The following is a 16,858-nucleotide window of genomic DNA, read 5'->3' as shown; positions in this document are numbered from 1 at the left end:
GTATTTCTTTAAACAGCGAGTATTTGGGAAAAATTACGAAAATGGCTAGACAAATTATAATTGAATTTATCGCCGTCTATGAGCTCTGGTTTGTGCGGTTGTATTATCGTTGCTTAACAAGTATTGAAATTTAATCTCGGTTAGTTAATCGAATTTTTAATAGAAAGATTGTGATAAATTTTAATTAAATTATTAATTTATTAGTTTATATAATATATAGTGGGTATGATTTTATTATTTTAATAACATTAAACTAAATAATAAATTTTATTTTTTTAATAACTAAATATTTATTTCAATGATTAGAATAAGACATGTTTTTAACAAGAAAGGAAAGGATTGGGAGCTATTATAATAATTCTACAATATAGATTTGTTATTATCATAATAATTGAACCAACTCTAAAGTGTGATCCATTTAAAATGGAACTTCCATCTAACTCTATTTCTTAAAAATTATGGCAAATACTTACTACAACATTTTTTACGATAAAAAATACGAAAAATTAATTTGAGCAATTTTTATAAGTGTTCTCATTAGTTAGTAATAGGCAAAAGTGAACTTGTGCATCTTGTTGCATTAACAACTAAGCTAATTCTAAGAACTAATACATTACATTACTTTCTGATATTAATAATAATTTTGTGAAATCTGATATATTGTACAATAGTCCTCTGCAAAAAAAACTTGGGAAAATTTGAAGGAGTTATACAGGAAACAAATTTTTGCCGAGGGTAAACAAAGCATTTTCAACTAGTTTTTAAATAAGAATGTTAATAAAATTAAATGATTTTTAGTAGGTTCTTCTTCTAATATTGTTCCTGTCATAGATAAAGTCCGAAAGATAATTGTAAGTCCATATAAATATTTAAATAATAATTTTCTTAATTATTTTATCAGGGAGGTGATTTAAACTGGTCTTCTTTACCAATTTCTTATCAAAGAACTAGTATCATGAAAGAACAGACTGAGGAAGATCATAATACACTTACTGGCCATAATTGCAAACATGAAACTGTATTGAAAATGTTGCAATTGAACGAGGAATAACAAAAGAAACGATTGAGCAACCTTTACCAATTACTGAAGAAAAACCAATTGAATGTTGAAATGAAGAAGATCATACGGCAGTTAAGGAAACAAAAATGAAATACTTTGACGAATATGGAATAAGATTAACAATCTTGCTTTTGAAGGAGAATACAGGAAGAACTTCACACATTCTTTCTTCTTTCGACTAACATATCCGAAACTTGCTGTTATAATTGGAGGTAGAACGGAGTCGCGTAATAAAACTACTCAATTTTAATAAAAATAACTATAATCGCACATTAAAATTACACATAAATACATCGAAAAAAGGTACACAAATTCAGTCGGTGTCATCGGTTACGGTGTCGACGTCTATATGAAAATCTTCCTGAGTGGAATCGGCAGGAATATCGCCCGGTTTGCCGCCCTCCTTCGAATGTCTCCATTTCATCCGTCTGTTCTGGAACCAGACTTTCACCTGGGCGTCCGTCAATCCCAGAGTGGCAGCCAGTTGTCTTCTGTCAGGTTTCGTTATGTACTTTTGCAGCTGGAAACGTCTTTCCAAGCCTTTGCGTTGCAAATTACTGAAGACCGCTCTGGACCAAGACCGTTTCCTTTTGTTGGTATTGCTGGACGAAACTCCTGGCGGTGAAGAAGGTGATGGAGGTACAGCAATTCTCATATCTGGAAATTCACGGTTTTGATTTGCAATAATCAAAATTGTTTGTTTTATTTTTACAAATTGCTTTCACTACCTAATAGCTTTGAACTAATTACTTAATTTTCTTTGGTTGGAAGTGAGCGATGGAGATGAGATGTTTACAATATAACGCCAAAGGAACATAAACAATTAAGACGAAGAATTTATCCGATTAAACGTTTATATTATAGATACACGGCACAAATAACAATCTTCAATATTTATTTATTCACGTTTCCATTTATTGGGAAAGCTACAAATAAATCATTAAACCGGTTTATTTTTACTCTTAATAATATCATCAAAGCGTTTACGCTGCTCGTTAACATAATTTTAGGCTACACTAGATTTCAATTAGAATTCCATATTTTATTAGTAGAAGTCCTATTAAAAACTTATTTTTAATAAAACATTCATTGATGGACACACGCATAAACTTAATTTTTTAATTATTCCTGATCGTGTAAGACAAATATTAATGACCCATAAATTAGTTTTATTGTAATGGTGTTTCGCCCATCGAATTCAGATAGATTTTGACAATAAAAACGCATTTTAATTAGCCATTAATGAACGCATAGCGGGTAGCAATAAAATAACTAGGCATAAAAAGGCCCATAATGGTTTGAAAATATACACGACCAGACCGATGATGAGTCCCAAATTTTATATCGGAAAATAAACAGTGCCATTAGTCTAGTGCGTTAGTGTAAACAATTTCGGGAGCTGGTTTACAATAAACGGATTTAAGTATTTCGGTTTGTATACACGAGAAGCAAAAGAGCGTCGTTAAGTGTTTAAAGGAAACGGCTATCTGCTTTTAATTGACATGGATGGGGTGTTACAGCTTATTACATGAGTTTACATGAAAATTTCTAATTCCAAAATATCCAACTCATTTCTTAACGTAAAGTGTACATCTGATGTTTATTTAAAGGAAAAGTTTACATATTAATTTTATCTTTTATTAATTTAAAATAGATAAATTGTTTTTTTTCCAAACTTTGATCACATTATTACTTAAAAAAAATTAATAAAAATATATTTTAATACTTTACTAATGTATACAAAGAATATTTAATTCAAGATCAAAGAGCAACAAATTGTAATAAAGGTATTAAATTAAAAACCAACGTACACAAACCTTAATTCCAGTTTACTTTGATATTGAATACAACTACAAATTTACCTAAAATCCTTATAAATCTATCAACAATCACCGTTTTATTTTCGTCCAATAAATTTGTGGGTCTGTTTTATAATCGTTCTGTGCCTGATGGATGTATTTTATTCAATGGCTTTGTATAAATTGTTGATAAAACACTGTAACATAAACTTATTGCCAAACGCCTTTGATCTCTAGGATAAATTCATTAATGTTCTACTCAAGCAATTTATTTAGGATAAACGCGTTTCTGGAACTGTCTTACTAATTGTGGATGTGTGTATTTCTTTCAAAATCACTTAAATTTATAAATATTTTCGACGTTTCAAGTATTTTATCAGTTTAAAACAGTACTTGCGTATTTACAATGTAAACACTGACTAATTGGAGGAAAATTTGTTTATTAATAGAAAATATCAACGGGTATGAAATCTCAATAATTGAAAATTCAACATATTGAGCTTATTTTTAGTTGGTACTTTTAAAATATTTATATAATGTTATTAAACTTACTAATTATAATCACACACCCACGTAATCGTATAAATATATTTGATACTTTGAAGCTATGTAATTTTATAATGTAAATGTTGGCTAATTGAAGGTATAATTGTTTATTAATAAAAAATACCAAAACCCCATAAACGTTTAATCCTTGAAATACTGCTCATAAGCAATAGTTTAGTAGATTTTTTAGTACTGAAATAATCATAAAAAGCCACATAATTATGTATAAAAAGTATAAGAATTATTTCTGTTAGAAAAAATATTTTATATATTTTTCTCAAGGATGTCATTTATGGTTTATTAAAATCAAAATGGAACATATAAAAAACTGTTAATTTTTGGAAAATGTCCTTTGTCACAGAAACTTATTAATTGAAGATAATAGACAGAGATAATCATAAAAAATAATCAAACTTATGTATTAATTAACTTTAAAACAACAATGTTTACTTAAACTATTGAACAAAATTTTCAAATATAAGTTATAGCACTTATATCATTCAATATCCTGTTAATTATAAAAATGCATGTATACACACATATGTGTTTACTTTAAAAACACATATTTATAAACATTTTCTACTTTAAACTACATATTTTATGAGTTTATGACAATATTTTTTTAAATAGATGATAAGGAACCAATGAAAGAATCTCTTAAAGCTATAAAATGGAATTTATATTGATAAAAAATTAATGATTAATAATTACATTTAGAATATACTAACCAAATTTATTTGTTTTACTTTTTATGAGTATGATATTAACTATGGATGTGAATTGATATAAACAACTCCTACAATTTCCGACATTTTGAATTTTAATAATTATAAAACAATACATAAACTGTATTAAAATAAATTGTTAAATATTAATATAATTAAAAACTAATTCTATATCCAATTTATAAGAATATTCATTATATTAAATATGTTTATCATATCACTAAAAATATTAATTACAAAACATTGGTTAATTGCAGGAAAAATTGTGTATTAATAGAAAATGTTAACGACTATAAAAGTTCAATAGTTGATAATACAGTACAAAACCAAACAAGTTTTATTGGATTTCTTTTTAGTACGAGAAACGATAATGCCAGTCATAAAATAAATTTATTCCCCGGGACATTATGATTTTAATGGCTATAAACTTTGTTAAAGGAATTAACACAATAATAAAACCTCATAATAAATAATAAAAATACAAGCCCCGTCAATTATTTACTATTTAAGTTATATCTGAGAAATGACCATAAAACGCTGGATAACATACTTAAGACAGACGTTTTATATAGACAATGGATTCATTGTATGGGAAACGTCCATCGAATCTCAATAATAATATATTAAACACATTTTTAAACAATTTCATCTGTTTCAAACTGTGTTAATGCGCATATTAAATGACGGAACGTCGTTGCCCACCCACCCATAAGGCAATTGGAAAAAATGTAATCGATGTAGATGATCAGGAAGTTGATATTTAAACACGAATCTGTTTATAATGAATCTAATAATGTTTTCAACGTGTATATTTTTGTTGGCCGCCATAAATCTAATAAACAAGTGATAAAAATCAAGCGAAAAGGGATTGAAATGTTGAGTGTGTTTGTATATTCACATGTTGTGCAGTTGATATTGAGCAGACGGTGCCGCTTAGATAAACCGTTTCGATTGTGTATACACAGTTTCCTTCCACTTTATCAATTCGAATCGCCAAATTCCTGTGATTCTTTTCAAAATAAACCGATTAATATAATTTTTCACTCACTTGGTCGGGTGGCGAAAGGACGGATGGGCTGGACGGTGTAGGTGCCACTTGAACTGCCATACGTATGACCGAAGTAACCGGGAATACCTTCGTGTCCTTGTGCCGTCATGCCGTCCAGACCGCAGTTTCTTGTCGGACTCAATTTGCAGCACCTGACAAACGTTCGATTTTACTTTACTTTTACTTCCAACACTAAATTACAGTAACATACCTAAACAATGATGTGACACAGTCGGAGCACGGTACTGCGATCGTCGGAAGAGGTTTTTGGATCGTGGTCTCGATGTATGATAGTTTTTCGGGGGGTTTCAGGTCGCTGGTTTCGGTATTGGAGAGCAGTCGATCGATACCGAATTTCAGTTTGGCGGGTTCCATTTTGGTCGGGAGGTGGAGGGTTCTTTGAGCTTCCGGCATTTGACTCAGGTTCATTATTTGGAGTCAGCGAAATAATCTAAAATGTAGCAAGTTTATTAATTTTACAAACATAACAAGCACATCAAAATTTAAAATTATAATTACTAATTATTTACTGATAGCAATATTTTACATTTCCTCTTTAAAAAAATATAATTTATTTGAATTCTGAAAATATTGATTCTAATATAACAATTAAGTGCTTTTTCTGAATTTCGTTTTTATATTGTTAATTTGTTCAATTATAATTTTATCTAATTTGTTAGTTTATTAAATATATTATTATTGGTAACTTTAGTTACATTATAACATATTTTTGTTTTTTATTGTAAAATTTTGTTAATTTAAACAGGATTTGGCTAAGTTAGATCAGGCTACGTTAGATTAGGTTAAGTTAGGTTAGGTTAAGTGAAATTAGGTTGATTTGATTAGGTGTTTTTTTACTAAATAATATTGTTGGAAAATTAAATTGGAGTAATTTTCAACTGTTTAAAATACTTATTTATTGAATAATGGATCTAATCAGTTACAAAATGCAGGAAAATGTTCAGAAATCATCACTCTTTCCATCTATCAAACCTATTTGATGTGTTTAATTTTGTATATCAATCCTAAAATCAATATTTCTAGAAAAATTTATTTTTTTATTTCTCTGATTAATTGTGTTTATAATTCTGAATAATTTTGTGAATGTTCAAGATCTTTAAAAATGTAAAAATAAACTAATAAAGTGAATTTAATAAAATATTACAATATTTGATGTTATTTATATTACTCTAAATTATATATTATATTTTTAATTTGTAAATATTTAATAATAATTTTTTTATTAAAATAATTATTTTTTTATTTTATTATTAATTTAAAATATAGGTATCCTTTTATTTAGTTTAAACAGTAACAAATAATATAATTACTCAACATTTATTAATTGCCTGCTGATGTTGATATTGAATAAAGTTGTTTAATACAAATAAATAATAAATTTTTGGTAATTAATTCATATTTATAAGACATCTATATCAATAATAAATGAAAATTTGGATTAATTATTATACTTTTTAATTTTAAACAAATCAAAAATAATTTTTTAGTTAATTATTTATTAAAATATTAGTCATCTATCCGACGGATTTTATCTGGTATGTATTTTTAATAGAATAAAATTGTTTGTAAGAATATTATGTAATTTCAAAATTTATTTCTGTTGGGATGTTTAAATTCTGTACTTCTTCTTATCTATCAAAATATATTAAGTTCATTTATTTAAATTATTAGTTACAATGGAACATTTTAACTTAATTAAATCATGTAACAAATTGTATAAAACATGAAATGAGTCATACATCATACAAACATTAAACATGGATAATTCATTGTCTCACCTTCCTACACACTTAATCCATTTCCGTCTGGCACCTCACAAAACCGATGAACACCAACATCAACAGACACTCGAAGAAAAAAAGAGAAGTCCAAAAGCCCGAGTCGAAATCGGGAACCACGCGTCACAAATAGCCGCTAATTGGGTACTAATCGATTCGTAATAGGTGATCGAAACGAGATGGTCCAGCGTACGGATGCTGGGTGGAGCGATCCGCTCGACACGTCGTTCTGATTGGATAAGTGGTTTTACGAAGCGGCTTAGCCGACACCACTTACGTGTCTATTTATTGCCTCATGTCGATCTGGCTGGTTTGGCGCCCGAATTTTACATGGGTTTTCTGGTGATCGGACTGTTGGATACTAAATGGGCATTAATTTACTGGCTGCTTAATTATGATTAAGTGTGACCGTGTGTATATGCTTCTATGGAAGTATTTTTCACAAGCAAGGTATAAGTTGTCATTAATTTTGATTTATTAAAGTCCAACTTTTAGTTAGTTTTTTGAATACTATCTGGATAATATTTCATTAGATATATTTTCACTATTACATAAATACTGATTATGAAAAAAATTCTGAAAATAATATATCTATTATCCTTATGTTTCCTAGAACAATAATTAATAGTAATTATTAATTATTAAACTATATCAGTTATTCACTTGACATATAAATAAAACGAAAATTTTAATTATTAATGTTAACATTAATTATTCAATATAACTCTAATTAAATTACTTATATCGAAATATAATAAAAATTATTAAGGTATAATAATATAATCAATACTAAATTTCAGTGTCAAATTTAAAATATAATAATAAATAAAATTTAATCAATTAACAATTGATAAATACAAATACATATTTGTAAAATATTTTTTAAAAAAGCTTTCAATATACAAGGTGTCCCTATATTGAGTGTACAAAAATTAACCACATAGGTACTCTTAAACTCAAAACAGGCCGATTCGACCAAATTTAGCTGTATACCAATATATTCCTAAGAGAGATAAAAATGTTGGTTACAGAATGTAGTTATTATAATATATCTCAGAAATAGGTTTGAAATTATTCAAATTATTACCAAGGACTGTTTCTATCTTAGGAAGAACATTGTTATACAGATCAATTGGGTCGAATAGGGCTATTTTGAGGTCAAGAATATGTGGTTAATTTTTGTACACTCAATTTATATATATATAATTTATAATTTTATTTTTACATATAAATTTTTAACGAATAAAAAATAATTAAATTTATTTATTATAATTATGTTAAATATTCTTTTTAATGAAAAATTTTCAATATAATAAATATACAAAATACTAAAAATAAATATAAATTTCTAATAAAATTATGTAAAAATTAAATAAATAAAACTATATTTAATTATTTGTTATTTTAAATACTTTTTTGAGAATACATAGTTAATTTTTGTGTACTCAATTTAGGGACAATCTGTATATATAATTAACTTATTTTAAGTTTTTTAACTAATTTGCATAAAAAAATAATAAAATTTATTTATTATAATTAAAGTACAAGTAAATTATAGTAAAATAAACTTATAATCTACTAAAAATAAATATATATTTCCAATAGAATTAAGTAAAAATTAAATAAATACGTATATTTTTAGAAAACTATATTTAAATATTTTGTTATTTTAAAACTTTTATTAATAAAAACTTTTAATATAATAAATATATAAAGTACACAAAATAAATGTAAATTTTTAATAAAATTAAAAAAAAAATGAATAATAATTTTAAATAAACAAAATTTTTAATTTTTTTAATTATATACTTTCAATATAATAAACATATAAAATACTAAAAATAAATATATATTTCCAATAAAATTAAATAAAAATTAAATATTATATACATATATTTTTAGAAAAACTATATTTAATTATCTTGTTATTTTAAATACTTTTTTTAATAAAAACTTTCAATATAATAAATACACAAAATAAATGTAAATCTTTAATCAAATTTAAAAAAAAAAAATGATTAAAAATTTTAAATAAACAAAATTTAGTGATTATTATTTTTATTATATTAAATACTTTTTTTTATAATCATGAACAATTTATAAAAATATTTTTTAATTATCAACGTTTATAATTAAATTAATTATAATTACAAATTTTGTAGTTTTAAATTTACTATAGGAAATAAAGCTTTTACAAAATAATGAAATTTTTAAAACATGTCATTATTAAATTGTTATAATTTTTAAAATTAAAAAAAAACAGCTAAAATTCTTATTTGATCAAATATTAATCTTTATTAATCTATTAAGTTTTCTCTAATCATAAAAGGGATATAAATATGTTACAAGTCTAAATTATTTTTAATCTGAATTTTATTAAACTCTTTGAAATTGAACAATAAATATCAGTCAAAAGTGTAACAAAATAATAATTAATGAGTAAAATAAAATTATTAATTTAATTTCTAATCATGAAAATAAATACAAATTATTTTCTAACTGCATTTCTTATTTATTTTTTCTTAATATTTTTAAGATATGATATGATAAATATAAATTTGTTAATTTTAATATTTTTCAGTCAAAAGTTTATCAAAATGATAATTAACGAGTAAAACTAACTCCAACAAAGTACCTTCCAAAATATCTTAAGGATATTAATCTGTAAATCGAATGTTATAAAAAAGATCGAATGATTTAAGTGTTTTAATTCATAATTATTTACATTTTAATGTTTATTTACACAAAATATATGTTTTTATAATTATTTATCAGTAAATTCTAATTAATTAAAAGAGATAATTAATAAAATAATTTAGAAATTTGATTTTATCTTAATCACCAGAGCACCAGAACAATTAATTTAAATATACTCGTTGAATTAATCAGCTCCCACAGAAGTCGTTTAAAAAAATTAAGCAAATTAAGAAGTGATAAAGTTGAAACAGAAGTGTTTTGTGTGCCCTTTATTATGTCTCGTCTCCAGTGGTGCTCGCACACAATAAACACTCATCCATTCGAGCAGAGCAAGATAGGGAGGCTTCTAAACATAAACAAGTAGTAAAATAGCTATTTGAAAGCGATAAGTGCGATAACTCGATATGTTTCCTTTCAGACAAAACACATGTTAAAACATCGTACAATATCTTCTAACATAAACGTAGATAATTGGTAATAAAATCCAACAACATATCAATGTTTAGTTACTGATTTTTATTTTATTAGTTTAATCAAGAAAACAATTCACGACAGAACAATATTCCCAAAGGCACGAAGAAAATTAATGAACAATTTCGTTTGTGATTGATCTGCTTATAAATACGGATTTAAATTGGTGTCTGTGTGTGTTTCCAAGTACCATCAACAACTTAAATTTGATGTATAGTTATTAACTCGCGGACCACACACAAATCTCTCTCGTAGTTGGTACGTGAGAAGTGATAATTTCGTACGTTCATCCTGATTTATGTAAACAAAGTCACCGTGGCCAAATGTTAATTTTTATTTATTTGCCCACTTCCAGGCTTATTTATCGCTGTTCTTAATCGTTTTCGCTTTATAATTCATAATTATATAATTGCGACGTACATGTTTATGTCCATCTCTTTATACGGGAATATGGTACTTTATGAGCTATTATGTTATTTAATAACGCTAACAATATAATAAATTACAAAAGGATGCTCTTTCCTTTTATATGGCTTTATTTATGGTATTTTAATACCTCGTATTGGTAAATAAAACTGTCATAAATTTTTATTTAATTTTTCAATTAACGGATGTTCCTCTTATGGACGAGACGTTATTCATTTTTGTTGATTAACCCATATATATTTAACTAATAATGAAAAATATCAAAAAGAGAAATTATTAATTAATTGGGACGCATATTTGTGTAATAATTACACAGATTTACAAGATATTAACTTCTGAAATATACAAATTTTCTCTTACAATTATTTATGAAAAAAATTGTTTTATTTTTTATTTGATAATTCACCTAGATAATCGCAAATTTCTGTTTATCGATTTATCATAAAATCAAATTACAACATATGAGATTTATTTTGTTAGAAACGTGATAAAATCAAATTTCATATTACTATTGTCACTTTCAAAATGTTGTGACAGAAAGGACAAGAGGACTATTGAATCTTGATGGTTTTTATTCATATAAATTGTTTAAACTTAAGATAAATAGCTAATTGAAATTCCCTGTAATTTCAATTTTATGAGTAGTATATTTAAATAGAATTGGCTTCTTGAGAAACAATTGAAGTGGATTTCAAAATGGTCTTCAAATCATTACATTGTTTAACAAGAATGTATTTAATGAAGCAGTTATGTTAGAAGCATATGAAAGAGACGTTAATTACTTTTTAACACAACAAAATGTTCCAATTACATCTAAAAGATCAATGCAATTAGTATGTGTGGGTTGCAATATCTCAATTAATTCCCATTGATTCTAGAACATGTTTATACCAAAATTTCGGTTCCAAGCTTCAAATAATACAATTAAGCTTTTATTTGGTCTTTTCCAAGAAAAATTAGGTGAACAAAGACATGAACAAGGAGAAAGGTTAGAGCAATATATGACTGAAATAAAAATAAATCTAAGCTTCAGTAACGAGCAGTTTATGATTATGGTCTTATACAACAAGATCTGATTGATGAACAACGTAAAGGTTGAAGACTCTTTACATAGTTCAAATGGATTGAGTTTATAGAAAAATACTACTAAATGTTCAATTCAGTTGTTTTTCTTGCTATTGAAACGAAATGGAGGGCATATTAAGTATAATCATAAACTGAAAAACATAAATTTGCCATTAATTAAGTGAACAGCCCAAATGACAGGAAAATGAATATGATTTTTGTGTTCAACATAATCAATTACAATTACCGTATATGTATATGTATATAAAAGAAGTTTTTTGTATTTTTGTGTAAGTTAGTGTTTTGTGAGGTTAGGTTAGGTTTGTTTAGATTTGATAATCTATAAATGGCTTTTTTCCTAGAAAATCTAAGTGGACAAAGAGATGTACAAGAAGAAAGTTAGGACCAATTGTAATAAAAATAAGTCAAAGCTTCAAGAACGAGTAATTTATGGTTATCGACTTACATAATAAGTTCTGACTTATGGACAAAGTAAAAGTTGAAGTCAAAGCTCTTTACATAGTTCAAATGGACGGAACTTATAGAAATATATTTCTATATGGTCAACGCAAATGAAATTTCTACATTTTTTATATAAATAAGTCTATTGTAAGGTTAGGTTAGGTTCGCTTAAATCTTTCAATTCTGTGACTATTATAAACTATGAAATAAGTAAAAATAAACACAATTAACAAAATAATATAATAATACTTGTGCATAAAATTGATTATTTAACCCACAACGATAATGGCTCGTGTAAGTTTCTTCTTCGTGGCTGATAAGCATCATTAAACGCTTGTTAAATAATACACTATAATTGTATTTATGCCTTTGCCGTATATTCGTGTTCACATAATTAATTAAAACCACCTTAACTGCTGTTTGAGCAGCGGGCCATCGCAACGGTCCCGAAATTTTCGACACTCGACAAGAGACATTTGCATTTTTATGGGGCGCATTCGTCTCTCCGAACCGCATTATCGATTGTGATAACTAATAAATTTGACGTCCATACTAAAACTTAAAACATTGGCGTGCCACTTCGGTTCCAAATTAATGGAAAACGTTACTGTGTATTGTGCCAAGTGTGTTCGGTTATAAAAGCCTATAACAGTGTTCGTTTATATTGGAAGATTGTAACCCCCCATTAATGGAACAATCTATGACAGTTAACTGGTCGTAAAGTGATGCACTAACAAACATAAACTTATAAAACAATCTTACTGTGATCGTAAAATGCCAGTTCTTGGCATAACGTTGAAATGAAGCAAAATGCAACGTCCACACACACATCTTGGCGAATGCCTTTTATTTTATTTAATAGTTTCTTATGGGACAAGTAACACAAAAATATTCTGCTTCGTTTTCAAGAATTTAAATAATAAATATAATATAATAAATAATTACAAATACACTTTTATATATTTTTTTAGAACATGAAGCTTTAAAAAATGTTAAATACAGCTTTCAAAATAATTTAAAATTTAGATATTTTTAAATATTTATTAATATAAATGGTTATTATCATTATATAAATGTTATAAATGTGTTGCCATATATTAAAATTATAAATTTTTTCAGTATTAAAATGTTAAAATGGAGTTTATAACGTTTAATTTATAATTTTAAATATTAAATTTTAATTCAGTACAATTGTCAAATTACAAAAATAGTATTTTAGAGTGAAAATGGGATTAAATATATTATTATAGAATTTAATATATTTTTTTAGAATCTGAAATATTAAATTTCTTTAAAATTATTTTTAATAAAAATTATAATAATAATATTAAATTAAATGTGTATTAAAGAAATTTATTACAAATTATTACTGTTGAGTAAATATTGAAAATATTTTTCCACATATTTTATTTATAAATATGAAAAATTAATATTTTAAATACCATTTTTAATATAATTTAAAAATATACTTATAAATTATTAGAGCTGAAAATGTCATAAAAAATATTTTAAGGTAAAAATAAAATAAAAAATTAAAAATATTATTATAGATTTTCAAAAATTGTGTTAGAATCTGAGATATAATATTATTATATTTTTTCTAATTAAATTATTAATGTATAAAAAAATAACTGTTATAATAAATGTCTAAAAAGTTTTTTTAATATATTTAAGTTCAATATATTCTAAATATAAATTTAAAATAAAATTTATAAATATAAATATAAAAAATTAATATTTTAAATACTATTTTTAGTATAATTTAAAAACTAGATATTATCAATTAAATAATAATTTGTATTTTTTTATGATAAAATACTAAATTATAAAGAATTTTTTTCAATATTAAAGTTAAAAAGGAATTTTTAAATTAAATTATTTATTTATATTAGTAAAATTTATTTCAAATTATTTCTATTGAATGAATGGAAATAGAATAATATTATAATGTAATATATGTAATATGTTAATTCAATGAATAAAGTTATTAAATTATAAAAATAATATTTTAGAAAAATAATGAAGTAAAAAAATAAAATTATTATTACAGATTTTATTATAATTTAAAATATTAAATTTCTTTTATATTAAATTATTCATAAAACTAAACATAAATTAATAAAAATTATTACTATCTGTAAATATTAGTTTTTGTCACATATTTAAAATGAAAATAATATAATAAATAATTATAATCATTGGTATAAATATTTTTATAATATTAATCTTACAAAATGAATATTTTAAATACAACTTTTAACATAATTTAAAATTTAGATAGATTTAATATTGTAATTATTACAAAACTAAATATATTTTGTTGTGAATTATTATGATTAGTTAAATGTTGAAAATATCTTGTCATATTTTAAAATTTATTATTTTTTTTCAAGATTAGAAAGTTGAAACATTTAATTTACAATTTTGCGTAAAATTATAATTTAAATTGTTGAATAAAATTATTAAACTAGGGAAGTAATCTTTAGAGTCAAAATAATCAGTGAATAAATAAATATTATTACTTACTTTCATATATTTTAAATCTTGATTTAATTAATATTTAGAAAAGAACTGAAATTAAAACAATTTTTATTGAATTATCACATAATAATTTCACAATTTTTAAAATATTAAGTATTATCTTGAATTAATATATCTGTTTAATTTTTTATCCAAATTTCCAATAGTCCTTTTGTCAGTTTTTAAATTTAAATTTTGTAGTTTCTAATTCTTAAATATACATATATTTTTTTAAAACTTGCCACATATTAAATAATAAAAAAATTAAATAATAATAATAATAAAAATTAATAAACTACAGTTAAATTTGAAAGGTTTATTCAAATTTTATAAATCTTCGGACAGTGACATATAAGAGAGTAAAAATATTTCAAATTTGATATTATAGATATTTTGCAAGGATTTATTTATAGAAAAAAGTATATTATTAATTTTAGAAGAATGATTAATTTAATTTGAAATGAGTCATCCAAATAATCATTAATATTTATATATGCTACAAAACTGTTTTTATATTAAAATACCACATATATAATTTAATTATTAAATGAAACTTCAATCTAATCGGTTTTATATATTTTTATTATTTTAATATTTTCCGGTTGTAATAAAACGACACATTAATTTTTATGGGAAATCGGAGTATTATGGTAATACCCGTAGTAGAAAATAGTAAGTAAATAAAGCACATAAATAAATAATAACTGAATGAAGTTTATGTGCCAATAATACGAGACAGGTCGCGTAAATAAAGAAAAAAATAATTATTAGCGTATCCTTATCAGTCCGATCACCGATTTAAGTGGCTGTGCCATCCGTTCGAGTTATTTTTATGGCTGGTCCCGCGGTCCAATAAATAATAAAAAAGTAACGATTAGCAAACACAAATATGTTTTCATCGAGGTGACTAGCTTGGTCGCGTTCGTGAAGAAGGCGATCCATAAGCGGTCCATAGGGTGTTCTCTCCGGGCGATCCCGACTCAAGCATAAATAATACCATTAAAGGTGAGGTTTAGCAGCGGGACACCGCCGGAACCCCACAGCGAGAATTACTGCCCGAATGAATAACTATATACTTTATTACATACTAATAACATGGTCACATTAGCATGTGACTCTTGTACCGGGTTATTAATCAGACGGCCACCGTCATAGACTTGGGGCCTTTCACTGCGCCACCAAAGCTTTTTCAATCAGCGGATTCGAGTATTGAAAACGACCAAAAACTGCATTTTTAACCTTTTATTATGTGCACGATAATTTATTATTCATTGTACGATAAGTGTGTTCCTTTATTTATGGATAATTCGGTGTGACTTAGTAATGTGACTACCAATTAAATGTTAAATGTGTTTATTGTTAATTAGTAAAGTTCTTAATGGAAAGCTTCCATTTAATTATATGTATATTAATAAGAATATTATTTATTATTCATCAACAGCAATCTATTTGGTAAAGTAGTAAAATTTTATATTATTCATAAACAAAATCTAATTAAAACAATGTTTTATTATTTATAATATCAAATAAAACTGTTGATATTATTTAGTTTCTCCTAAATCAACATTCTTAATTTAAATTAAAATTAAATTATTAAATACTATTAACAATTAATTTTTAATATTTACATACATATTTACAACTACAAATTTTATTTTATTTTATTTTATTTTATTTTATTTTATTTTATTTTATTTTATTTTATTTTATTTTATTTTATTTTATTTTATTTTATTTTATTTTATTTTATTTTATTTTATTTTATTTTATTTTATTTTATTTTATTTTATTTTATTTTATTTTATTTTATTTTATTTTATTTTATTTTATTTTATTTTATTTTATTTTATTTTATTTTATTTTATTTTATTTTATTTTATTTTATTTTATTTTATTTTATTTTATTTTATTTTATTTTATTTTATTTTATTTTATTTTATTTTATTTTATTTTATTTTATTTTATTTTATTTTATTTTATTTTATTTTATTTTATTTTATTTTATTTTATTTTATTTTATTTTATTTTATTTTATTTTATTTTATTTTATTTTATTTTATTTTATTTTATTTTATTTTATTTTATTTTATTTTATTTTATTTTATTTTATTTTATTTTATTTTATTTTATTTTATTTTATTTTATTTTATTTTATTTTATTTTATTTTATTTTATTTTATTTTATTTTATTTTATTTTATTTTATTTTATTTTATTTTATTTTTATTTTATTTTATATTA

The 16,858-nt window shown here is 23.9% G+C and overlaps 1 protein-coding gene and 1 long non-coding RNA gene across 2 annotated transcripts; one reads left to right on the top strand and one right to left on the bottom strand.

The window, feature by feature from the left end:
- Window positions 1-652: 652 nt before the first annotated feature.
- LOC109597736 (uncharacterized) lies at window positions 653-1,174 on the top strand. Its single transcript, XR_002191448.2, has 3 exons — window positions 653-735; window positions 802-851; window positions 902-1,174. It is a non-coding gene; the product is annotated as an uncharacterized LOC109597736 (long non-coding RNA).
- Window positions 1,175-1,292: 118 nt separating this feature from the next.
- LOC109606885 (homeobox protein Nkx-6.3) lies at window positions 1,293-7,098 on the bottom strand. The gene is made up of 4 exons (XM_049969746.1): window positions 6,978-7,098; window positions 5,390-5,629; window positions 5,179-5,330; window positions 1,293-1,717 (listed from the first exon to the last, which is right to left on the bottom strand). The coding sequence occupies exons 2-4, from the start codon at window positions 5,605-5,607 to the stop codon at window positions 1,374-1,376; spliced, it is 714 nt and encodes a 237-aa protein (XP_049825703.1). The 5' UTR covers window positions 5,608-5,629; window positions 6,978-7,098; the 3' UTR covers window positions 1,293-1,373.
- Window positions 7,099-16,858: the final 9,760 nt, after the last annotated feature.

The sequence above is a fragment of the Aethina tumida genome, chromosome 7 (genome assembly GCF_024364675.1).
Source record: "Aethina tumida isolate Nest 87 chromosome 7, icAetTumi1.1, whole genome shotgun sequence".
In the NCBI taxonomy this organism is placed as follows: Eukaryota; Metazoa; Arthropoda; class Insecta; order Coleoptera; family Nitidulidae; genus Aethina; species Aethina tumida.
Note: the sequence above shows the minus strand (reverse complement) of the source record. Positions and strands in the feature narration are given on the sequence as shown.

What these genes read in the sequence shown, in the direction of transcription:
- LOC109606885 (XM_049969746.1), bottom strand. Translation starts at nt 5,607, where the DNA reads ATGAACCTGAGTCAAATGCCGGAAGCTCAAAGAACCCTCCACCTCCCG. An exon ending in TGTGTCACATCATTGTTTAG is followed by an intron (nt 5,331 to 5,389) that starts GTATGTTACTGT and finishes AACGTTTGTCAG; the next exon opens with GTGCTGCAAATTGAGTCCGA. An exon ending in TCCTTTCGCCACCCGACCAA is followed by an intron (nt 1,718 to 5,178) that starts GTGAGTGAAAAA and finishes GTGAATTTCCAG; the next exon opens with ATATGAGAATTGCTGTACCT.